The 25384-nt window shown below is 41.6% G+C and overlaps 1 protein-coding gene and 1 long non-coding RNA gene across 15 annotated transcripts in view; one reads left to right on the forward strand and one right to left on the reverse strand.

The window, feature by feature from the left end:
* Positions 1 to 4894, reverse strand: part of LOC140683919 (uncharacterized) — a 41880-nt gene extending 36986 nt beyond the window's left edge. For 3 of the 8 annotated variants that reach the window (XR_012055558.1, XR_012055557.1, XR_012055553.1), the window contains exon 1: positions 3307 to 4893. This is a non-coding gene — a long non-coding RNA (uncharacterized lncRNA). Of the gene's footprint in view, positions 1 to 3306 lie in introns of all 8 variants that reach the window. The other 5 variants (XR_012055552.1, XR_012055556.1, XR_012055551.1 and 2 more) reach the window with 3 other exon arrangements.
* An 808-nt stretch (positions 4895 to 5702) lies between these two features.
* PCDH7 (protocadherin 7) overlaps positions 5703 to 25384 on the forward strand; it is a 262138-nt gene continuing 242456 nt past the window's right edge. For 2 of the 7 annotated variants that reach the window (XM_072928055.1, XM_072928057.1), the window contains exon 1: positions 5703 to 10515. In XM_072928055.1, the coding sequence (XP_072784156.1) occupies positions 7345 to 10515 (3171 nt within the window). In that variant the 5' untranslated portion in view covers positions 5703 to 7344. The remainder of the gene's footprint in view (positions 10516 to 25384) is intronic. The other 5 variants (XM_072928051.1, XM_072928053.1, XM_072928056.1 and 2 more) reach the window with 4 other exon arrangements.

The following is a 25384-nucleotide window of genomic DNA, read 5'->3' on the forward strand; positions in this document are numbered from 1 at the left end:
AAATGAAAGAGAACTTTAATTCACAGAAAAAAATTATTTGTAGCATCCTAAACAAAACAGTAAAAAGTGTAGAGCATAGAACTGAAAAATCACATTCGGTCAAGAAGTCCTCAAGAGTACATTGAGGCAAAATGATTTTACAAAGTCTGTGTACTCAGTTTGGTATATAAAAGATATCTGACAGAAGTAAGTGAGAGCACAAGCTTAAAAACATCTGTATTTCAATATATCTATAACAGTTTAGTATACTTTACTGTTACCAATCAAATTTCATGACACAAGATTTTCTTTGTATGTGTAGTTGTCTGGAATGCAAACCTGTTTTAAAGGCTTCAGAAAGTTCTTTGACTTTCCAGCAATCCACCAAATAAAGCAGAAATTATTGCCACATATTTAAAGACAAATATTGATGTGAACCCAGAATATATTAAAATAACATAAAGAAATTCAAAACCATGGTCTAATGAACCTAATCTGAAAAGATCCATTTTTTTTAGTGGTTTACCTGGGTGACTGAACAGGTCATTGCACTTCTTTTTATCTCATAGGGATAATTTACAAAGCACTTTGAGACTTTCAGTGTGCTCACTACTGATAGCCATCTTGGAAACATTATATATTTTTAAAAATCCCTAAATTATTACCCAGAGTAACTGTACTGTTCTCTGCTAATTAATCGACATACAAATAAACTGTACACATTTAATATTTTTAGTGATAAGGAACATATTTTTCTTTCTTTGGCACTGCTACCTGGGTCTCATGCATTTCATTTAAATAAAGTCCAGTTTAATTATCTCTCCTAAATGTCTCATTGTGTCTCTGTATGTAGAATATGTACTAATGACTCATAATTTCCCTCTATTTTTATAGGAATTTGTCAAATCTCACCTTAATTTTTTCTATAGTTTGCTTTGCATTTAGAGAACATGAACAATAGTTTCAATTAAAAATAAATCTATCAAATAGTGGGGCTGGGTGCAGCACTCATTTATATCCCTGCAAATCCAGGAAAGTTAGCAGCTGCATATGAAACAAATTTAACAAAAATATGCCTCCCCTCATAAAAATTCACGAGTTTTTAAAAACCTTTCACTATTTTTTATTTCTGATTTTAAGCATATTCTATCTGTCATTTCTGCATGACTATGAGTGGTTAGATTTTTTTGTCAACATCTGGGAAAAAAAAGCAGTCTCTAAATGGCCTTCCATGAAAAATTCTAGTCAAAGGAAGAAAGGAAGAAGGGAAGAAGGGAAGAAGGGAAGAAAGGAAGAAAGGAAGGAAGGAAGGAAGGAAGAAAGGGAGAAAGAAGAAAGGAAGAAAGATCTCAATGTTGATAATTGTGATTTGTACGGAATATACACACACTGCAAAAATCTTAGTAAACAGAATCACTATCTTTTTGGCTAAATATTAATTTTCATCATTCTTCATAAATGTGAGAATTCAGAAATGCTGATGTAATCATGCCTATGCAAGAACCTTTCACTGAACAGACTTCACTTTGAGTTTAAGAATGAACGATTATAATCATGCGAGATTAAACCACTGTTATCCAACACAGACTAATTCTGCTCTGTCAGTAACTTTTACGGTGCATAATCTAGCTCAAAATTCTCAAAGAGAGTAAAAGAGAGAGGATTTAAACAAAGTAACTGGTTTCATGCTTAGCTAGCATTCAGTTAAATAAGCACAGATGTGGGTTTTATCTGCTTAAAAGTAAATCTGTGGTTTTCTTATTTAAACCCTTACGTTTTAACATCCATCAGAAAGGCTGTTGCTGCAATGAATAATTTAATCACTGCTGCCTATTACATGCTACTACACAGCAAGCAAATTCGCAGAGCTGTGAAAGACACTGGCCAAGTGTCAGCACTGCCTGTAACTCAGCTGCTTCCCAGTATATTCACTGCGAGCAACTCAGGGAGCTCCGAGGCGGCCAGAGGGCACTTGTGGTAGGGAAGGGAGTGAGGAGGTCACAACAGAATTGCACCAGATCAGCAAGACACTTTGGAGAGATGAAAGGTCACCGCGGGCTCCGTGCTGCTGCGGTGTCATTTCAGTCGCTTGTCCCTTGGTGGAGTTCTTGAGTTAGTTTCGCCTTTCCGTCAAATGGCTTAACTGCTTCATGTGGGGGTTCTGTCCTTGTTTTTACCCTGCTTTTGAATTTTCTGTCATGTTTACTGTATTTAATCTTTTCCACGTATTATTATGAATACGTGATTTTCAAGGTAATATGATTTTTTTCCCCCTTCTGAAGCTTCCTTTTCGTTAGTGAATGAAAATAGTAATACGCAGTATGTATCTGTTAATGTATAGAGTGGTGTCGATATGTAAATAACCTGTCTCTCTTTAACCAGAGACTGAGTCCCACTGCAGATCCCAGAAGTAATTTTCCAGTGAGATCCACTGACATTCCTAAACTGTGAAAACCAAATTGTCGTGGGCTGAAAGCGCCGACTGCGGACGCGAGTCCGGCTCCCGGCGGCAGAAGCTGGGCTCGGCCAACACATGAAGAAAAACCAGCCATTAATTATATCTGCATATTTAAACGATGACCCCTGTCTTTCCAATCAACAACTACAACGACAACAAAGCCCCAGTGCAGAGCATCGGGAGCTTGGGGGATGCACAGAGCCGGGGAAACTCCCAGGCTGCTTTAGGATTTCCCCACGTACAGCAGGCTGCGATTGTCAGCAAGACGGATTCCTTCCCACACGCAAGATGCCACTTCGGTGGCCTTATCAGATGTTCCCTTTAAGGACACAAGCTCCTATTTCCCCTCTGTATATCACCAGCATCTCGGGCTATTTTATTTATTACAGACGATTACATTTGTGATCCCTCTTCCCACTTGATCTCACCAGATCAGGAGGACAAATGCCGTGTCGTGTCTGAGCGCGTGTGGGCGTCTGTGTGCATCGGAAGGGGGGAGAGCCGGGAGGGGGGAGCTACACTGCGCAACAGATTTGCCCGGCAGGGACAAACCTCCCCCGCCCGGAACAGCCGGGCTGGATCCTACCGACACCCGGGGAGCTGTGGGTGCGCGGGACCGGCAGTCTGCGGTGCCGGGGAGGCGGAGAGAGTGCGTCTCGTACGAGTGGGATGCGGGGGGGCGCGGGGGACACACGGCCAGCACGGCCCCGTCCTCCCCCCCGGCAGCCGGGCACGTGGACCGGGAACAGCGCGGCCATCCACCATGCAGCGCACGTCGGGCCCATTTCCCACGCCGGCCGCCTGCCCTGGGGGAGGAGGGGAGGAGGGGAGGGAGGAAGGGAGAATGATAGGAAAGGGGGGGCCGTTACCTCTGCTCCGAAAGAGGAACCAATCCACTGTGAAGGACGCAGCACTCCCGAGCAGGAAAGACATTGCACATTCAGAGAGACATTGCATGTGAAGACACTGCAAAAAAGAAAGAAAGGAGGGGGGGACTGGGGGGCGCAGACCGCGTGTGAAAGGCATAGTGTGTGTAAGAGAGGCCAGCGAGGGTAGGAAAGGAAGGGGGAGCAATTGCACATGGCAAGAGAAAGAAATCACTCATTCGCTTGAAAGAGGCACTCGCAAGGAGTCCGTAGTAGAAACAACGGGGAAGGAGACGCAGGCGAGAAGGCGAGCGTCCATGCCGTGCAACAGCCTGAAATCCGATTAAAGTTTATGGCGGGGAGGTTAAAAACGCTCTCATCCCGCCCCTTCCCTGGCGAATACATTAAGTTTCCTGGCTGCGTTTAAAAACACAAAGGGACGGGAACAGCAGGACCTGCGGTTCGCAGTTGTATTTCCAGTGCAGGGAGCCAGTGTAATGCAGTATGCTGGTATTCCTGCGTGCTGGCATGTCTGGATCTTACACTGTGAGCAAAATTTCCTCCTCACGGAGCTCCAGAACAACGAGGGGGAATTTTGACAAATTCGAGTTGCTTGGCAAATATAATAGGGATTTGGTACTAATCCTACTTAACCCGCTGCGAAGATGCTGCGCTCCCGAACCCCCCTCCTCCGTCCGGGACTGCGGCGGTGAGCACTGAGCCTGCGCCGAGCTGGGCTTTCTCGCTGATGTTGCAGATAGAAAGCCGAGTGTCTCCAGCACCGGCGGGGGAGGGTTTTCGTGTTCTGGCGAGGCAGAGCGGCGTGGGCCGGTGCCAGGGCCGGAGGAGGCGCCGGAGGAGCAGCCCTGCAGCCCTCCGGAGAAGGGAGCATTCCCTCCCTCCCTAGCGCCGACTCCATGCGGCGCGGCTCTGCCCCTCTGTGTCTCTGGACTCCTCAAGGAAAGAGGTGGCAACCTTCCCTCCCTCCTACAATCACTCACCGCCCCAAATGACAAAGACACGCTGTGACCGTTGCTTTGAACCACCTCAACATATCCGACCGCTTTTCGCTTAAATATATCATCGCGATGAGAGAGACATTTCGCTACATTGGTCTGCACGCGTTTTTATTCAAAAGAGCCGTATATATCAAGGAATGCACACACAAACACATACAGAACGCGCACATACAGAACTTGCTTTCCCACATGTGTTCACAGAGGGAGAAAGAGCAGCTGGATTCCTGCCTTCCCCTGTCTGCGCGCACGCACACAGGAGCACACATATGTACCCGCACACACACACCCGCACACAGGCGCACACACATGTACTCGCACACACCCGCACACAGGCGCGCATACACACCCGCACACGCTCATTCTTTCCCCACTGGCTGTCCCCCACTCGCCTGTCCCCGGAGTCTCCCTCTTTTCCCTCCAGGCTCCGAACAGAGAGGACAGGTAAGGAGCCAGGCATCACCAAGGGTAGGGCGGGAGCACACAAAAGCCATACGCGATTAAATGGCTCAAAGTCAAAAGGAGACGCGAACTAGAGATGTCAGAATAAGCAAAGTTGAGCCGAAGAGCTTTACCATTAAAGTTTATTTCCCACTTACCCAGGTAGGTGACGCTACATTTGAGCAATCATCGGAGCAGCAGTCTCTGTTCGGAAATAAATCTGTTACTTCTTACATGTGTTTATTCTACTAACCCTCTCGCTCCCTTCCTGATCATCTCCGAGGCTGGTTTTGGTTGTTTTGCTTTTTTTTTTTTTTTTTTTTCCTCCTAGGATACCCACAAACATGCTGAAAACACACATTCAAAACATGGTAATAGGAAGAACACAATCACAAAGACTGAGAGGCTGAAACAGCATTGGGAAACAGGACGAAAGTCTGAGATGTAAGGCAGTCCCCCTTCCTCCCTGGAGTTTTATGCAGTTACAGTGACTGCAGCTATTTCACAAAAGCACCGACACAACAGGGGAAGGTGGGAATCTGCAAAACGAGTTTCCTTACCAGCTTGATTCCGCAAAATGCACAATAGAAGAAAAGAAAGACGAACAAACATTTGGTTTAAAAATCGTTGCTCGATTCACAGTCTATAGCGGATGTGGGGAGGGAGCCTACAGATCACGGGTTTGAGAAAGCAACAGAAGCAACACTCGGGCGTGAAATGAGGATCGGTTTTGAGGACTGGACTGGTGTTTTGTGATGAGCAGCTATCCCACTTGCAGTACTAGCAGCAGAGACAGAGGGTAAGACTGAGCTTTCTGGAGTGCAGCGCTTGACTCGTCCTCCCTCCTCCTCCTCCCTCCCTCCCTCCCGCCCTCCCTCTCTCTCTCTCGCTCTCTCTCGCTCTCTCTCTCTCTCTCTGCTCTCCCTCTTTCTCTCTCTCCCTCTCTTTCTGTGTGTGTGTAGCGCAGGCGGCTCTGCTGCTGCAGCGTCAGGGAAGAGCTACCGAGAGAGGCTTCAGCAGCTCCCTCCACTTTGGGCAAACTTGCCGGTTTACCGCTTCTTCTTTTTTATTTTTTTTCTTTTTTTTTTTTCTTTTTTTTTTTCTTACGAGTCAGAAGCTTCTCAATTGCCATTCAACATTTTAAAGCACAAGCCGCTCTGCCGTGAAAGCGCCTGATCCACACTTCTCTGAAAGACACAGGAGGGAATACACAATTGCAGATTTCACCCACTTGGCAGTGCAGATCAAAGGAAACAACTGACTGATACAATTTTATTTGCAAATAGAACTCTGTATTTTTTTAATCGCGTCGCGGCTTTTTTTCCCCTCCCCTTTGCCATTCCGCTTTATATGGATGTAATTCAGAATCTGTGTTAATTCACATGGGGGATCCAGTTACATCTTGTTCCGCTCCGGGTATAATTACGAGAGACCAATAATCGCCTTTGGACACATAGTTTTGTTGCTAACCTTTGAACTGAAAGGATCAAGTTCAGATCTGGTTACCTGCATTGGGACGGGAAGGAAGAGGAGAGAGAGAGAGAGAGAGAGAGAGAGAGAGAGACTGCAATCTCATTTGTGAATCGCTCTCAGTGCTGCAGATCCAGATTGCTTTAACACATGCAGTGCAAATGCAGGTAAGGCACACACACAAACTGCGGATGCAAAAACAAACTTGGGACTGTTGTGTGTCTATGTTCTTATCTCCAGCCTTGCAAATTCCGGGCAAACGGCTTCTGCAGTTTCTGTATCGTTGCTTTGTGACTAATGACCTTGCGCAGAGTTGTTAAAAAAAATCCGCTCCGGAGAAAGAGCTGAACATTTTAGGCGATCTCTGAAGATGGATTTGGGTGCTTTTTTGCCAGCCAAAGGGGATATTCTGTGGACTGCACTGTAATACTCGGGGTTCTCTCCTATCAGCTGTGCAGCTACCGACATTATTGGGTTTTTTTTTTTTTTTTACTTTCTTTTTTTTTAAGACCTGCCCATTGCTAAGAGGATTTGGAGTTTTCCCGGACCCAAGCCCTTTGAATAAAGCGAATCACAATATTTTCCCCTGTGTGTGCAGAGAGGGGGAAGAATAAAGCTAATGCCTTGGTCGTAAACGGCTGAGAGGGGGAGAGAGAGAGAGAGAGAGAGAGAGAAAAGAGAGAGAGTGTGTGAATTATAGTTAACTCTAGTGCTGAAGACAACGACCTGGGGGGCTTCGAATCGTACGGTACTGCTTCTGCTTTTATTGCAAACCTTGCAAAGTGATTACAGTAAAATCAGAGAGGAGGAGGAGGAGAAGGGGGAGGAGGAGGAAAATCCCATCCTATCTACTGAGATGAATCTTTAAAAAGCAAAATCCACTGTCCCGTGAACTGTAAGTATATCGCAACTGGAAGGCAGGGATAGCAGCAGAGGAGCCAGCAGCAGGGTTTTAACCACCAATTGCACCAGTCATGAGACAATAAGTTTCCAGAAATAGAAGGATTTTATAATTGATCACCTGGACTGTCAGCCGCACTGTTGGCTTATCAGGGGAGTTTATTGGGGGGCAGGTGGGAGTGAGAGAAGGGAGGGGGGTTTCGGTACGAGGAAGATGAGGAAGATGCGGACCCTCCTTCGCTTTGTGCATTGCTGCTGCTGCTGCTTCTTGTTCCTCCTGCCTCCGCCGCTCTGGGTCAGCCTCGCAGCGGCTAAGCAGCTCCTGAAGTACCGGCTGGCCGAGGAGGGACCCGCCGACATCCGCATCGGCAACGTGGCTTCCGACCTGGGGATCGTGACGGGCTCCGGAGAGGTGACATTCAGCCTGGAGTCGGGCTCCGACTATCTCAAGATCGATAACATGACCGGGGAGCTGAGCACCACAGAGCGGCGCATCGACCGCGAAAAGCTGCCGCAGTGCCAGATGATCTTCGACGAGAACGAGTGCTTCTTGGACTTTGAGGTGTCGGTCATCGGCCCCTCGCAGAGCTGGGTGGACCTCTTCGAGGGCCGGGTCATCATCCTGGACATCAACGACAACACCCCCACCTTCCCTTCCCCCGTCCTCACGCTCACCGTGGAGGAGAACCGGCCCGTGGGGACGCTCTACCTGCTCCCCACCGCCACCGACAGGGACTTCGGCCGCAACGGCATCGAGCGCTACGAGCTGCTGCAGGAGCCCGGCGGGGACGGCGGCCGGCGCGGCGGCGGGGGGGGCGCGGCCGCGGCGGCCCCCGAGAGCGCCCCCTTCCCCGGCGGCAGCAAGCGGCGGCAGGAGGCGGAGGCGGCCGCCCGCAGCAGCGTCTTCGAGCTGCAGGTGGCCGACACCCTGGACGGGGAGAAGCAGCCGCAGCTGATCGTCAAGGGGGCGCTGGACCGGGAGCAGCGGGACTCCTACGAGCTCAGCCTCCGCGTGCGGGACGGCGGCGACCCGGCACGGTCCTCGCAGGCCATCCTGAGGGTGCTGATCACCGACGTGAACGACAACAGCCCCCGCTTCGAGAAGAGCGTCTATGAGGCGGACCTGGCGGAGAACAGCAGTCCTGGGACCCCGATCCTGCAGCTGCGAGCCACCGACCTGGACGTGGGAGTGAACGGGCAGATCGAGTACGTCTTCGGGGCGGCCACTGAGTCCGTCAGGCGCCTACTGCGGCTGGACGAGACCTCGGGCTGGCTCAGCGTCTTGCACCGCATCGACCGGGAGGAGGTCAACCAGCTTCGCTTCACAGTCATGGCCCGAGACCGGGGCCAGCCCCCCAAGACAGACAAGGCCACCGTCGTGCTGAACATCCGGGATGAAAATGACAACGTGCCCACCATCGACATCCGGAAAATCGGGCGCATCCCGCTCCGGGACGGGGTGGCAAGCGTGGCCGAGGATGTCCTGGTGGACACCCCCATTGCCTTGGTGCAGGTATCTGACCGGGACCAAGGTGAAAATGGTGTGGTGACCTGTACTGTGGTGGGCGATGTGCCCTTCCAGCTCAAACCTGCCAGTGAGGGTGAGGGGGAGCCACAGAATAAGCGCAAGTATTTCCTCCACACCTCGGCCCCTCTGGATTATGAAGCTGTCCGTGACTACAATGTGGTGATTGTGGCTGTGGACTCAGGCAGCCCTAGCTTGTCCAGCAACAACTCCTTGCTGGTGCGGGTCGGGGACACTAATGACAACCCTCCCATGTTCAGCCAGGCTGTGCTGGAGGTCTCCTTTCCAGAGAACAACTTGCCTGGTGAGAGGGTGGCCACAGTGGTTGCCACAGATGCGGACAGTGGCAAGAATGCTGAGATCACCTATTCCTTGGAGGCCTCACCCCTTTCCCCAGAGGCACCGGGCAGCATCTTCAGCATTGACCCTGACTCTGGGGATGTGTCAGTGCAGGCAGTGCTGGACCGTGAGCAACGTGACACTTATGAATTTCAGGTGACAGCCCGGGACAAGGGGGTGCCATCACTGCAGGGCTCCACCACAGTGGTGGTGCGAGTGTCAGACCGCAATGACAATGAGCCACGCTTCATGCAGGACGTGTTCACCTTCTACGTGAAAGAGAACCTGCAGCCCAACAGCCCCGTGGGCATGGTGACTGTGATGGACTTTGACAAGGGCCGCAACGCCGAGCTCAGCCTCTCCATTCAGCCTGGAGACCACGAACAGGCAGCTGGCATCTTCTCCATCGAGAATGACACTGGAACCATTTTCTCCACTGTCTCTTTTGACCGTGAGCAGCAGACCAGCTACACCTTTAAGGTGAAGGCAGTGGATGGGGGTGAGCCACCACGGTCTGCCACAGCCACCGTGTCCCTCTTTGTGATGGACGAGAATGACAATGCACCCACTGTCACCTTCCCCAGCAACAGCTCCTACACTGTGCTGCCACCCTCCAGCAACATGCGCACCGTGGTAGCCACAGTGGTCGCCACTGATGCTGACACCGGTCTCAATGCTGACCTCAACTACAGCATTGTTGGGGGCAACCCCTTCAAACTCTTTGAAATAGACCCGGCCAGTGGTGTGGTGTCACTGGTGGGCAAGTTGGCCCCCAAGCACTATGGTCTGCACCGCCTGGTTGTGCAGGTGAATGACAGTGGGCAGCCACCCCAGTCCACCACCGCCCTGCTCCATGTCTTTGTCAATGAGAGCCTGTCCAATGCCACTGTGGTGGAGAGCCAGGTGGCCCGCAGCCTTCACACCCCACTGGCCCAGGACATTGCTGGTGATCCCAGCTATGAGCTGAGCAAGCAGCGGCTTAGCATAGTCATTGGTGTGGTGGCTGGCATCATGACCGTCATCCTTCTTATCCTCGTGGTGGTCATGGCCCGCTACTGCCGATCCAAGGGCAAGCATGGCTACGAGGCTGGCAAGAAGGACCATGAGGATTTCTTCACCCCCCAGCAGCACGACAAGGCCAAGAAGCCCAAGAAGGACAAGAAAGGCAAGAAGGGCAAGCAGCCCCTCTATAGCAGCATTGTTACTGTCGAGGCTTCCAAGCCCAATGGGCAGCGCTACGACAGTGTCAACGAGAAGCTCTCGGACAGCCCTGGCATGGGCCGATATCGCTCGGTCAATGGTGGCCCGGGCAGCCCTGACCTGGCCAGGCACTACAAGTCGAGCTCACCGCTGCCCACGGTCCAGCTGCACCCACAGTCCCCCACCGCCGGCAAAAAGCACCAGGCTGTGCAGGACCTGCCCCCAGCAAACACCTTCGTGGGTGCTGGTGACAACATCTCCATCGGCTCGGACCATTGCTCCGAGTACAGCTGCCAGGCCAGCAGCAAGTACAGCAAGCAGGTAAGAGCGCTGCACCCGCGGGCCCCAGCACGCAGACACACGCACACAGAGCGGGTCAGGGATGCCCGTCCCCCCGCCTCCCACCCTGGCACAGGCACACACCCGCCAAGGCTCAGTGACCCGTTCAGTCTGCTGCCCCCGCCCCCCTCCCTCCCGGCAGTCAGGTGCACAGACCAACACACAGCACGAAGGAAGGACAGCCAGACATCTTTATTGCTATTACTATAATTTTTATCATTGCCTCCCCTTATCAGATCCGGCAGCCACCCAGCCCGTCCATGCAGCCGGCGCTGCCCCGCCGCAGGCGCAGCCGGCCGCGGAGGCCGGGGTCTGTCGCCAGTCCCGACAGCGGACCGTAGGGCAGCCCGAGATGCCTTTATTAGCCGCGCTCCCGGCGGGTTTAGGGGGGTCGAGGGGAGATCAGGACCCCCCACCAGGCAGAGCCGCCATCCTCCTCCCGTTCCCCGGCCCCGCCTCCATCAGCCTGTCCCGGCGCTTCCCCCACCGAGATGCTCTCCCAGCCTTGGGGATGTGTCATCTCCAGCTAAGGAGGAAAGTTTCGCCTCGGCAGCCAGTTGTTTCAGGGAAAGGGAGTTGCTGCCTGCCTGACGCTTCCTAAAGCTGTAGCGTGAGAGTGGATTCGCAGCCGCATCGCTGAAGCGTTAAAGGCTGTAATTACCGGGTCTTTCATTAGGACCAAAATGGTTAAATAATCTACACAGCCTATCTGCGCTTTAATTTACACCATGGAGATTTGCACTCATTGCAGCAGTTGCCCTGAATAAGCGTTAGTGAGTTTAGAATCGCACCCCAGTAATGTAATGTTTTCGTTGCTTTTTTTTTTTTTTTTTTTTTTTTTTTTTTTTTTTTAATGCACCTCTTGCCGATCTCATGAAATTTTATTCATGCTGAGAGGCCCTAATTTGCTTGCCCAGCTGCCGCATAGCCATGTCTGTAGTCGTGAGACCTCTCGGAGTGAAATGTGCCTTCAGGGGTGCCACGAGTGGCTGGCTCTGGTCTCGACTGTGTTGGCGGGGCTCGGTTCAGTGAAGCTCCGATAGCCTAAAACTGGTGATGGTAGGGGCAGTCTTTACAGTCCTTGAGATAAGATAGAGATAGCACAGAGGGGAATCAAGCTTCTAAGTGAAGGCTTCCCTTTATTTTATAAGACGCTTATATACCCTGAACAGAGGTCCCTCTTTTTGGGGGGAGCACTCTCTGGGTGATAGTACATATAAGATAACATACTGAATGTTTTCTTAATTACAATGCACGTTACACAGGAACCTAGAGGCAAATGAATGCTGATTCATGTAACTACACATCCAAGTCTGGAACAGGGAAATTCTGACTAGTTTGACAAAAATGCTTTCTTTTCCACTTATTAACATGCAAATATGGTACACGATGACCTTTTTTTATACTTTGAAATGTTTGCTAGCTTACTAAAATTGAAGTTTTACAAGTTCTGCCAGTATTTGCATTCTGCTCAGAAATGCTTAAAATATAGTAGCATAAAACTAATTGTGTAAGCCACCCCTCCGGTCTTTCAGGTCACCAAATTAGTGTGATTGTACTATCCACCAGTGCTTTTGTATTTTGTGGCTTTGCAAGTGATACGGACTTATAGAACATTTGAGACAGTAGTTTCTGTGTGATGCATTTAATTAATGCTGTCCTAGAGAGTACATCACAATTTCAGTTTGAGAATAGTCTGTATAAAATACTAATTACTAAGTTCTTTATCTTTCATCTCCTAAGGCTTATTAAGCACAGAGTAGATTATGCCATTTTAGCAAACACTGGAATAAAAGTAGCAATGGAATATATGCTAATCAGACATCACTTCTTTCTTGGTCCTGCAATTCATCTAAACATATGGATAATAATCTGTTAAAGTGTAGTTTAATTCAGTGTGAAAGAATGATTTGCATTCTAAAAGTAGGAAAGATAAAGGAATACAATTACAAATTTCTGTTTTGCTTGATAAAAAAAACCCTGCATTTGTTTATGATTATAATACAGTAATATATTTTGAATTACCTAATATATTCCAAGGATGTCTTTAGATATAAAATATATGAGAAAACTTAGTAGAAGAAAATGCTTTATTGCACTTTTACACAGAAGTGCACCTTGAATTGCTCCATTACTTATGTTGTTTGCTGCAAACCAGTTTCTCAGTGTTGATAGTTCTCTTGTGTTAAATATTTAGCCTGTTATGAATGTTCACTTATTCAAGTAGTTTATAGCCAGTATTCTAATGTCTTATCTATTTATTTTTAAATATGTAGAGAGTATTTTCACACTTGTAAAGCATGCATATAAATTGGAGATTTTCCAAGAAAACAGTAAAGGTAGTGTTAAATTACAGACTTTATGGGAGAGTCTATCAGTCACAAACCCTCTGTTACCACTTTCCTATGTGTACTTGCCAGCTTGTTGCTGAGTGACATTTGTATACTTTTGTTCATTTTACATAGTACTGAAGACATTAAGATGTGCACAAACAATATGTACACTTTTCACATCTCAGACATTGCCAGTGCAGTATCTCTCAGTTTAGCAGGCAAAACACCTGGGGATTTTTAACACCCAAACCACATGGAGCTCTTGTTCAGCACAAGTGTTTAGAGAGAAATGTGAAGCAGATGCAGATAAAAGGTTCTGATGGGATGTCTATCAGATTGTTTCCTAGTTCTGCTGTACATATAGAAAAGAACCAGTAGCATAATAGTATGACTGTGGTAAAGAGCCTACTTCAAATCTCTAAGAATACCTTTATTTACTTATTGTCAGTTCCCTTTGTTCTAAGGAGCCATTAAACAATGTATAAATTTTTAGAACAAGTAAGTGGACACAGTAGAACCTACCTGCTCTAAGTTACTGGAGATGAGAGTGATGCTAATTTCCCATTAGTGTAATTAGAATTGGTAACTGATACTTTCCTATATCTACAATACAGCAGTTAGGAAATAAAGTCTCTACTTACATGACTGACTGGTGTACCCCAGGGAACACAGGTTATTTTCATTCCCATGATTTGATACTTAATTTTTAAGGTGTTAAATTGAATTATTATATGAGTTTCAAAATACATCATGTTTGACACAGGACTGTATAAGAGAACTTAATTGAAGAAAACTACAATTTCTAACTCTCATCCTTCTGACATCATGCCTTTTTTATAAAGTTTAAAACAAAATTCTGTGTTCAGCAGACTTCTGACATTTCAAAATCATAATTTTTTAGGAGATCTTTAACAAGTTTAACTCTTATCTGTGTCTTAGCATGGTATTACTCTGAAATATTCTTTTAGCCCCTTATCATTTCTCTCCCTTTCAGTAAAGCACTACAAATGTTTAAAACACTTAGCATTCCACAGGTCTTAATCACTTATCAAAAGTTAAAGCTGTACAGAAGTGTTTTACTGTATGGGGACAAATTTAAGAGTTTTTCTGGATCATGAATTTAAAATTTGAAACTTCCAGGTGCTGCACATTACCCATGAGGAGCCTGGATATTGGGATTTCCAGCAAAGACAGCCAAAGATAATGAAAGCTCAGTGCCTAAGGGGAATCACTTAACAGCTTGGAGAGTTACATACTTAATCATAAATCTCATAATGAATTTTAATTGTAAATACTTGTTTATTTTATTATTTAATTACAGATATATTTTTAAAATATATACTTCTCCACCTCTGTCTCACAGTGCAAAATAGCATCATATAAGCAGTTTTTATTTCAGTGAAAATTTTCATCATGAATCCACACATTACCTACTATTCTTTGAAGAACAAACCTTTTAAACACTCTATATGTTTATATTTCTTGGCTCTCATCTTGTCTTGGTATCTTTTTTACTTACTTTACTAAGAAATGATTATTGTCTGTTTAAAACACTTCAGTTATAATGCTGAGGCTTTTTTTGCTTGTTTTTTTTTTTTTTTAAGAGATATTGGTCACTATAAGTGGAACTTATAGAAACAGTAAAGGAATTTCTGAGCAGAATTATTTCTGTACTTCAGATATTGGCTTCTTAGACAACCCTGTAATTCTTTATGAAAATCTCAGTGCCTTTTCTCATTGAAAATGCATTGTTTAATGAATTAAAATGTTTATCAAACCAGTGCATTGACACTCTAATTAAGTTCTATGCATTTCCTGTAAAGTCTTACATTCCTGAAAGTGAAATGCATAGAAATTAATTTCTGAAAAAAAATTCTTGTTCACTAGCCAGTTAATTTATTACATAAATTTTGAAACATTAATCAGTCTGCTGCAATATTGCAGAAGCATTTTGACTAGTTGGTTACCATATATGTCAATTGTATCTATAAAAGAAATGGATCAATTTCCTCATTAACATGTACATATACCCAGCAGCCTTAATAGGACCCCAAAATCAACCATTAAGGAGGGTCTCAGTTTAGCCATACAGGAGGGCATCATCTTTCTTCTTGTTTATGTAAAGACACACACATACACAGAAAGGCTTATCTCAAAGGCTATTTTTTGTATTCCCAGACACCTCTAAAGAATAAATTTTTTCACTACTTTAAGCTAAGCAAATACACTACAGTATAATAATCATAAAAATGACAATGTCATTGTGGCACTAACTGCCATGTAAAAAAAAAAGAGAACATTGTTATTGAGTATAAACATTTGCATTGGTGACTTCTTTCACACATTTAACATTCATAATGTTTAGTGAAAAACATACAGAAGTATTTTCAATTTTCTGTTCTCGTTTTGCATTATGTTAAATATTTTACAATTAGTTTTTAAAAGTGACCCACATTTCACCTTCAGTAGCAAATTATGATGAGAGAGGGGCTAATTAAACATGAAATTAATGTATCATTGATGCTTTAATTATCTTTATTTAACAGAAAGTGTTCCACTGATAAGTGCAGCTTTTATTTTTTTCCTCTCCAGTAAAATCATCTTGTAGAGCTCACAAATGACTAAGTTACCACTGAATCATTCTGCACTCCCAGGAGATGTACAGAGCCAAAAGGGACAGGATCTGAGTAAAGGAGAATACATGCTCTGAATAAGTAAAGAACTGTACTATTAAAGGCAAGGGGTAGCAAGAAACATCTTTAAAAGGATAGAATCTGATTTATCAACCCAGACAGCTCTCTGGCATTATACAAAGTGAACTTGGGTTATAACCATGCTTAGCAGCTTTGCTATTGCTGTCAGTCTTTGTGTTTCTCAGTGTGTTTCTTCCTCTTTCTCTCTCTTTTTTTTTTTTTTTTTAAGTTTTTTGTTTAGTTATCTGGTTTTCTAGTATTTGGGATAGTTGCTAGTTTGACCATCAGTACAGCATTGTTTCATCTCTGCAGCTTCAGATTCATTTTCCTTTAAGTATTTTCTTTCAAAAGTTTAAGAAGGTTTATGTACTTAGTAATATGCTAGGCTACTTTGACATATAAAACTAATCAATTTGGTTTTGCATTAAATTATAAAAGAAAATCAACAAACTTCAGAAGTAGTTAGCATTATAGGTCAACTAAATCCTTGACAAGCACTCTGAACTCTTCACTATAATTGCAAAACATTTTAGTACTTAATTACTAATCTTAACAAGATTAACATAATTTTAACTATATATATAGGGAATACTGATAGAGGTATATGAGCAATCCAGTACAGTATTTAACAGGAAGATTATCTAAGTAAGTCTGCTTCAAACAGACATTTAGAAACTGTTAAAGCTGCAAAATATACTTTTTTCAGTCTTAGGCCATATTACATGTGGTATGTTCCATGTAATTTATGTTCTACATTTCTCCATTTGAAAAAAAAAATTACCTTTTTAGGTGGTTTTATTTCAGCATGTGCTGAGAAGATGGTATTTTTCTTCCCTGATTTTTCTTTCCTGGAGGTGTACATTTATTTCCTATAATCAGATTTTAGACTTTGGTATCATATACTGTACATTAATTTTAATCAATAATTGAAATGACAAAAATAGACCAACAGCTACAATCAAGGATCAGAAAACTTTTAAATTATTTTTATTTTTTGTACATAAATTTGCATTATTTTAATTTTTAATTCAATCTGTAAAAGAAAATTGTGACATGCATAAAGGTATATTTCAAGCTATGATTAATTTACCATTTTCCATGTATTTCAGGAAACAGACTTCCCAAGGTCACTTGTATTTTGTTGTTGTGGATGACAAAATATCACAGTAATGCTGGAGTAACTAAGATTAGTGGAGCTTCTGAAATGAGTGACAAGAATCAGAATGGAATAACACCAGACTAATCCATAGGAGATTTTAAACTTTTTAATTTCTTATTTTAATGCAATTTCCTCTAAAAATATTTAACTGAGAGCAAGTCCTGAACTCAAGTCAAAGTCTCAAAATGTGATTATACTGAAGTATGAGTTAGTCAAGTTCCTGAATTATGTCAGTGATACACACTGAAGTTGTCCAACTGTGTGGAGATGTGCTTAGCATGAGTCATTTCCTCACTCTTATGTGGCCATTTTCACTGACAAGAGATCTAAAATTAAAATGAAGAGCAACTTTTGAAGGTATTAAAAACCCAAGGGATTAGCTCTATGTAGCACATACAAGCAGTGCAGAGGAACCATTTATTATTATTTTTTGTGAAAGAAGAATGTAGAAAAACTTCAGAGTAAATTTTGGAGCTTGAACAAAAGAATAGTAAAGTTTGAACAAAAAAAAATGTTCTGGCCCCATTTAAAACTGTAAGGTAGGTAAAAGTGATATGACGATTGTCTTTCAAAACTTAATTTACCTTATTAACTACTAATCAGAGTGAGTATATTTTTTAAAGGCAAACATTTTCCTGTCAGATGAGATTTTGTTACAGATTTAATATTCTAATGTCTGAGTTTGTAACTGAATGAAACAAATGTGTGCTTGCAATTAGCATTCTTGCAGCATTAGGAAGCAATAAAATTGGTATTTATCAATAGACCTTTATCAAGGTCTTTTATTATCTACAGATAATTATGTGTAATGTAAGATTAGTATTTTAAGGCTAGGTACAGAAGGTAGGTACTAGCTGATGCTGAAAATTGCTCATAGATAGAACCAGAATACAGAAATACTGATTCCACCGCCAAAAATTCAGACAATTATATCTTGCAGTCATGTCTGAACAAATTCCTTTATGTTAGACATGTAAGTAAAAACATTTGCCACCTGACAATATAAAAATTCCTGAATTTTGAATGTCATGTGATGATTGTGAAGAATCTGCCAAAAACTCCATTCAAATTAGATTATTGACTGGTGGTGTGGCCAGGAAATGTATTGTGTATTATGTGTCAAATATTTTGTTTGTTGTAGCACTTCTCAAAGAGAAATGGGAGGGGGTGCTGTAATTTAGTCTGTCTATCCATTTATAAATGTCAAGGTCTCTCCAGTCCTGGAGCAGTGCAAAATATGAGGAGTAGTCCCTACTTCTTTTGGAGAAGCAGAATTACTTTAACACAGAGACTTATCCTTGGGTAAAAAAAAGGGATCATCAGGATCATTTAAAGGGATACAATCTGGAGTAGAATTATGTTTCTGACTTCAGTGTTGTGCTGGAAAATGAACTAAAGGAAGTTATGGAGACTGTCATGGCATTGTGGCTACGGTTCAGCTATCTAAGGGTGAGCATCCTAACGTTAGTTTAGGTAGCTGAAAGTTCCTGCGCTGTCTACACAGACAGGCTGTATGACACAAGACCTGTGTGTCCTCTGTGGTTCTCTTCTGTAGCTGCAGCTCAAGGCCAAACAAAAAAGCAATCACTAAATTCTTTGGTTTACTTAAAGGAACAAGATTTAAAATAAAATTAAGCACTCTGTGAATGTCATGCATTTTGGCAGCGCTGAAAATTATTTTTCCTGTGAGAACTTCAGCACAATCTTCAATGTGTGAGCCATACACATGTCAATTAATAGAAGAGAATCTGCATGTGCAGATATCTGATTACATATACAGTTATCTGAAATTTCATTAATCATCAGACCTCTTAGGCTGACGTTTATCTCAGGTGAAACTACAGGTAATGCCATTAAAGTTAATCAAATTAGCTAGTGTTGTGTAAATTGTGTCAGTAAATTGTGTCAGGTGTTGTAATATTCAGAAAATGCTTCATATTAGAATAAAATATAGATTTACATTGCCAGCATGTATACAAGTATAATTTGCAAAATAACAGAGTAGGGTTTTGTCATGTATTACATCCAAATGCAAAATTATCTTTCTAAAAGGGTCTGGAAATGATGTGGGTTTAATGACACTTCAAAAAAGCAAGATTTTAGTATTAAACACATTCTTGCTTAAACTAATGGTCCAGCAAGAATACATATTTTTAGGTACCTTTGTTGGTCCCCAGAAGGTCACGGTGTTTGTTCATTGAGCTGTGTGTTACCCCTTGTAGGCATATTTACAAGAGAGGCTTGGCCTAAAACTATGCTATCAACTTCATGATGCAAAACTTTGCTTTGGATGAAATCTGAGCATTTGCTTAGGAAAATCTGCTTGGTTTATTGCAAGTCCTATTTAAAACGCTATATTGTACAAGAGAAAATACTTTTGTAGTTTGCAGTCTTTGTAAAGGTGAAAGACTAGAGTGGAAATACAGATAATAAACCAATAGAAAACTAAAGCATTAGTTCATCTGCTCCTACTATTTTCACAGTGATATTTTAAGCCCCATTTTATACTTTTGCTATTTGCATCTTTTACAGTCTTGCTGGTTTTAACATACATCTGATCTCATCATGTCACACCTGCTCTAAGTGAAGTTACATTGTCTTAAAATTTGAGTAATTAAATAGTTAGTCAGTTACCTTATCTCCATCCATGTGTTCCAAATTGGTTATAATGGCATAACGTGTGCCTTGTATGATAGTGAGAGAGGATATCCATCATTTTGCTGGATTAGAAAAGTGCTATTTTCAGTGAGCATGTAATTATATCCAATTGCAGTATAAGTCTACAGAAGGACAGTAATTGATTTACTTGAGAGAGAAATATTTGGTGAATTTTCAAGTAATGTTGTAAGTTCTTATATGGAGGGAATAATTGCACTGGAAACTAGAAATATCTACTTAACAGGGCCCTACGTGCTCAGCCTCTGAACCTCAGCCCAGATCTTGGGTAAGATCTGTCACACTTTAGTGAATTTAGAAAATTCACTCACATGGCTTCTCTGACTATATTCTGAAATGTTTTACTTTTCTTCCTGCAATATAAGGGCCTAAATTTTAATTTTTCTGAATACGAGTAAAATTCAGCTATTTCTAGAGCAGGTGTCAATTCTGATGAGTAAAGGTTACAGCAGGGTGAAACAGAGCAGTACCTGTTTTCATAGAGTCTTTAAAATATGAGTGTTTTTCCAAGGAATTTCAACACAAAGTCTGGGTCATGTATTTTGCTCAATTTGTTACTAGATGCATATGAAAGGGAATAGTATGACATATCTGAACTAACCAGAGTGCAGATGTGAGTAGTACTTTATAGTCTGACAGAGAATTACCACCAAGGTGCAGTAGGAGTTTTGCCAGCACACGGGTTTGTGTAATGGGCGGGTTCAGCCCATAGGTTCAGTAACTGGCAGATCCTTGAGCAGCCAGGAAATCACCAGGGCTTGGTGCACCACAGTAATTCATTCTCTTTAAATTCACCAGGTTCATAGGTAGAAATGATAGGTATGCTACTAAAATACTTCCTACTTGTGGTGTTTTTCTATGCTTTTATGCAAGAATTAAAAAAAAAAAAAAATACACAAGACAGCTTTAGTTTGGAAGTAAAGGAAACTTGTGCAAGTGTTTACAAAATGGCTATGTATTTGCCATCCTGTGTTTTTGCAGAGATCACTGGACACTTATTGTTTATCCTTTTCTGTGCAACATTGGTTCTTTAAATAATTATTTATAGTCTTTCTGGTATTCTGTATCTTTCTGTTTGTTCTTTAATGCAGATGAGAAGATAAGAAACAGTGTGAAATTCCTCTGTGCAGCATAAATTAGGAAAATTTTGTTTTCATTATATTGCAAAATGTTTTATCATTTATGGTCTCATATTCAAGGAGACTGGGTGATTCTTTATTCAGTTGGCCCTTCAGAAGCTGATGAATGAATTAAAAATTTATCTTGGACTTTCTAATACTGCACATTAGTGTACCTTTCTAGGAACCTCGAATACTAAATTTATGTATTTTTTCTATACTGGTTCTTAATTAAATCTATGAAGGGACTGAACTATTTAAATTATATAGTAAACTTCCTGGAGAATTAATGTTACAGAAATATGAAAGGGCTGGCTAAAGCAGCACTCCACCAAATGTTTCTAAAAGGCTTTATATTTATAAGACTTCATGATCTACTATTGATGCAAATGACTAAGGATAAAAGAAAATCCATCTGTTATCAAAGAAAAAAAATAAATTAAATAAGTCCAAGGATTTGAAAGACTTAGCATTAAGGACTAAGTATTCATACTTTGTGATGGGTTTATAGTAATTGACAGTAGAAAAGACTTCTTTTTAGCATCTACAATGTGGGTTATTTTTTTTAAACTATAGAAAATGACTTTGCCATAAAAGCTTCTCATGTAACATATCCTGTCTCATTTCATAATTTCCTATCCTTCACTGAAATGTCTCAATTAAAATACGGCCTACACCATTTCAGGTTGTGTTGTGCATTACTAGCTTTATTGTTACCCTTACTATTAAAATAAATGCTATTTATTTAGCTACTGACCATTTAATCAAATGGTCAGTAGCTAAACAAATAGCATTTCATCAAGAGCTGTTGGTTTTCAATCAGCTAGGAAACAGATTACAGGCCTGAGCACAGATCTAAGGCTAGTGTCTCCAATCTGCAACTAATTGTGCACTGATAACAGCACTGCCCACAGGCAAATCTTACTTGCTGTCCTGATCTATGATAGACTTTCCTGTGTGTTAATATTGCATCAGATGGAGTCATTTTGTTGCAGTTGCCATATTTAACCTTTCCTTTTTAACTGGAAATATATATTGTTTGGAGATACTACCTTCATGTTTAATTTCTGAAAAGAAATACATAAAAGAGCACTCTCAAGGGAAACATTATAGCCATGATTTTCCCTTTAGCTTCTCTTCTTAAAACAGTTTCTTCTTTAGAAGATAAAGTACTGCTGATACTTAAAGAAGTACTTATATGTAGTATTACATATTCTGTGGCTTATCTCAGGGATTGAGGAACATGTCTTATAAACTGCAGCAGGAAGCAGTGCTTCACTCCCTCCTGGTGTGTGCGGACTAGCTGTTGGGGGTGGTGGGTCCCCGAGTTCTCTCAACTAGAGATCACGTAGTAACTCTATATAGCAGATGTGCAGATTACATTGTTAAGACATTATAAATATTCACATTTTTCCAGTGTGAAGTTGATGAGGGTGATTAAACACACAGCAGACCCAGTACTCTACCAAGACTCCACAGTTTCAGGTGCTTCACAAATTCAGTCTGTAAAAGCTGCTTTTAAACATAGAGGGTAGAATAGCAAATACTGCCTGTAGTCAGCACATTATAGTGTTCTGGAAGAAAACTGTCTTCTGAGCTGTGTTCATTGTTCTTGTGAAATGATTCCAACAGTTTCGAATCTTTCTTTTCACCTTGCTAGTTATGCAAACAGCTCTTCACTTTTTTCACTAAAGCAAGTGGGAATTGTTCACTGTCACAAATAATAAATAACAAGAGTACCTGGTCTGTGGAGCATGGAAGTGATAAAAACACATGCTTATGAGTGCTGAGATTTCACAGACATTAATTTTGAACTTTTTGATTGCAGTTCTGTTTTACAAGAGTGGATGCTGTTAGGGCAGCAGTACCCAGTGACAGTGAAGGATTATGACAACAGGCATCTATCACTCTGAGCTTGATAAATTCAGTGTAAGCGATGGTCAGAAAATGCCCCTAAACCTGAAGTCATAAAATGTATCTTGCCTTTACTGAAAGTTAAAATAGTGAACATTTTTCTATTACTGCTAATGATCTTTTCCAATTAGAATTCAATATGAGTATGCTTGAGAAGGTTTCTTTGTGCATAATGAAATGTGTAGCTCTTACCAACATTAGTGACTTTCTTAAAGTGTACACTGAGGGAATCTAGGAGTTTTGTGCAGAATGCTGTTGTATATATAACATGTAATCACATATGGAAAGGTCCTTTACAAAAGGTCAGCAAATACTATAGCAAGTTTGGCATTAATAAAAGTCAGAAGGACTCTTCAGACTTTCAGAATGCTTTAAAAATTTTTTTAAAGGAACTTAGCATTTGCAGTCTAAATTGCAAGTTTGTCTAAAAGTATACTCCCTGACTGCTTCTATGTAAATCAAGATGTGGTATATCGTCTTCCATTTTGAGATTGCACCATTCATGGGTAATAGGAGTGTGTCAAATCAGAAACTACATTTTTGGATTATGGATAGGAACAGGAATTTCAGTAATAATTGGACAGCATTCTGAAGTTGTATACTGTAAGAAATTAGAAATTAGAATCCAAACACTTAATCTGTAATATTTGTGCTCAGTTTTCAAGGTGATAACAAAGAAAATAAATCCTAAATTATACAGTAGAAAGTCCTGAATAAGGGAAGCAATTGAGTAAGAACATGTCTAGAAATGTTAGTACTTCATTTTTTTAAAAATCTTTATCATTCAAGGGAATTAATCTTCATCCTTTCTGAAATCCTCACTGAGCTGGTAATTTTTTCACATTTTCAGAACATCATCAAAGCCATGCTAATCTGGACCAAGGGCATGTCTCAGAGTCCTTGAATCTCTGAAGAAAACATTTTGCTGTCTTTCCTATTTTTAACATAATCGAGATTCACTTCAAACTTTTATAAAACCTTTAGAGAAGACAGTTTGATTATTTACAAGACTGGTGTTATAGGATACAATCAACAGCTTACAGTTCATTGCAAGATTAATAAGAAAAATTGCAAATCCAGGAGGCATATGTTCTCACTGAATGTCTGGCCCAGTAATTAGACAATCTGGCTACTGAGAGAGGGACATTTGTGATAGGTTGTAATGTAGATCTCATGTTTAAGGCATTGTAAGCCTGTAGTCTGGAGGAGGAAAAGATATCATAAGAAAAGGAAGTCCAGATTTTTTTTGCCTGCAATATGAATCAGTAAGTATTTGTTTAGTCTCCCAAAGGAAAGGCCTAGCATTTGAGCAAGACATTTTCTCATAGAAAAGGACAATAGTTTGAGTTCTGTAATTTTTATTTTCTCTAAATCTAGAATTTTCTTTGTAACTAAGAAAATCAAGTTTTTAATCATCCAACACTCTAGATTCTGTCAAGGTCTTTCATTAATTAATATTTGTGTTCTACTTTGTCAAGAAAAACTGATACTCTCTACCTTCCTCATCATCAAAAGCTGTGCATTTTTAAGACATATGGGCAGATAGCTAGAAAATTTCATCTTTCTGTATTTGTAGGGCTGCCTACTTATATTTCTATCCTTATATTTGGAATGTTTTTGCAGGGACTTTACAGAAGCATAGACCAGAGAACTACTACTAAGACAAAGGAAAAAAAAAAAAAAAAAAAAGAAAACCTGTGATGGAAAAACTGCTTTCAAAATATTTTTCCCAGTTTTTCTTTCATTAAATATGAAGATTCTGGTTAAAAAAATCATTCTAGGGAACCTTAAAATATTTACTTAGATGTTTGCTTTATGGAAAGCTGTTTTGAGGGCCAAATCTCTCTGTAAAATTGTTTGGTGTTTTGGACAGAGAACCTTTATTGAGGAGGCAGTAGAATACATATACTGCCATATATGAGAATTTCACTCACATATAATATACCATGAACTCCAATACTATCTGTCCTCTAATCCCAGCTTTGTGCTCTGCTTTTATAGTCTTATCTTCCCAGTAGAAATCTGAAGATTTTTGTATTTTTGTTTCAGTCTCTGTTCTTCCCACCAAACCAGTTTATTTTTCTATATTTCTGTAAGAATCAGATACTGTAATGAGATCAAATGTTATGAAAATGTGGAGACTGAATATTACTTCAATTTTGTTCCTTCTGCTGGATTACAGAAAGTGCTGTAGATCTATAAGTATGTTGCTATTAGGGTTTTTTGGTAGTTTTGTGTTTGTTTGATGTTCTTAATTTTTAATAATTAAATCATATTCTAAAACCTTATATATTTGAAGATCTGAGCATATATGATGAAAGATAAGACAGTGAAAACAGTAAAAATCTTCATTGACAGACTTTCCCTGCCCCATGGAAAAACAGCACATCTGTATGACTTCTTGGATGCTGTTTTCCTGAAGAGGGGATTTTTTTCTGTTATAATAAAATCAAAGGAACAACAGCAATAAAAAAATCAATATTAAAAAGAAATCCATATACCAAAAAACCCACCAAAACAAACACCAAAAAAACCCCAATTCAACCAAAAACTGCAAAAATGTTCCCCAACTCAGGCTGATTTCTCTAGCCAATACCTCTAGCCAAATTCACAGTCAGTCTGGCAAACACCTATGGCTGACCTATGCAGTAGATAATAAACAGAGACGATGTCAGTTTTATGACTAATCCTCTGTCTTTCATGAAACCTTTTCTTTCCAAAAGAGGCTTAAGTATTTTGAGCACAAATGAAATAGTGCCCATGTTCTCTGCTTTTCCATAATTCAAGAGCTAGGATGCCTGATTTGTGAGAAGCTTATTCTGTGACTTTGTGTGTAATTGACAGTGAAGGGGGAAAATGAGGCAATGTTACGCCTTTGCCAGTTCTTTTTAAATGAAGGAATATACTTACTCATTAATGATCCAAGCTATGAATAGATTCATGGTTTATAGCACAGCC

The sequence above is a fragment of the Taeniopygia guttata genome, chromosome 4 (genome assembly GCF_048771995.1).
Source record: "Taeniopygia guttata chromosome 4, bTaeGut7.mat, whole genome shotgun sequence".
NCBI lineage: Eukaryota > Metazoa > Chordata > Aves > Passeriformes > Estrildidae > Taeniopygia > Taeniopygia guttata.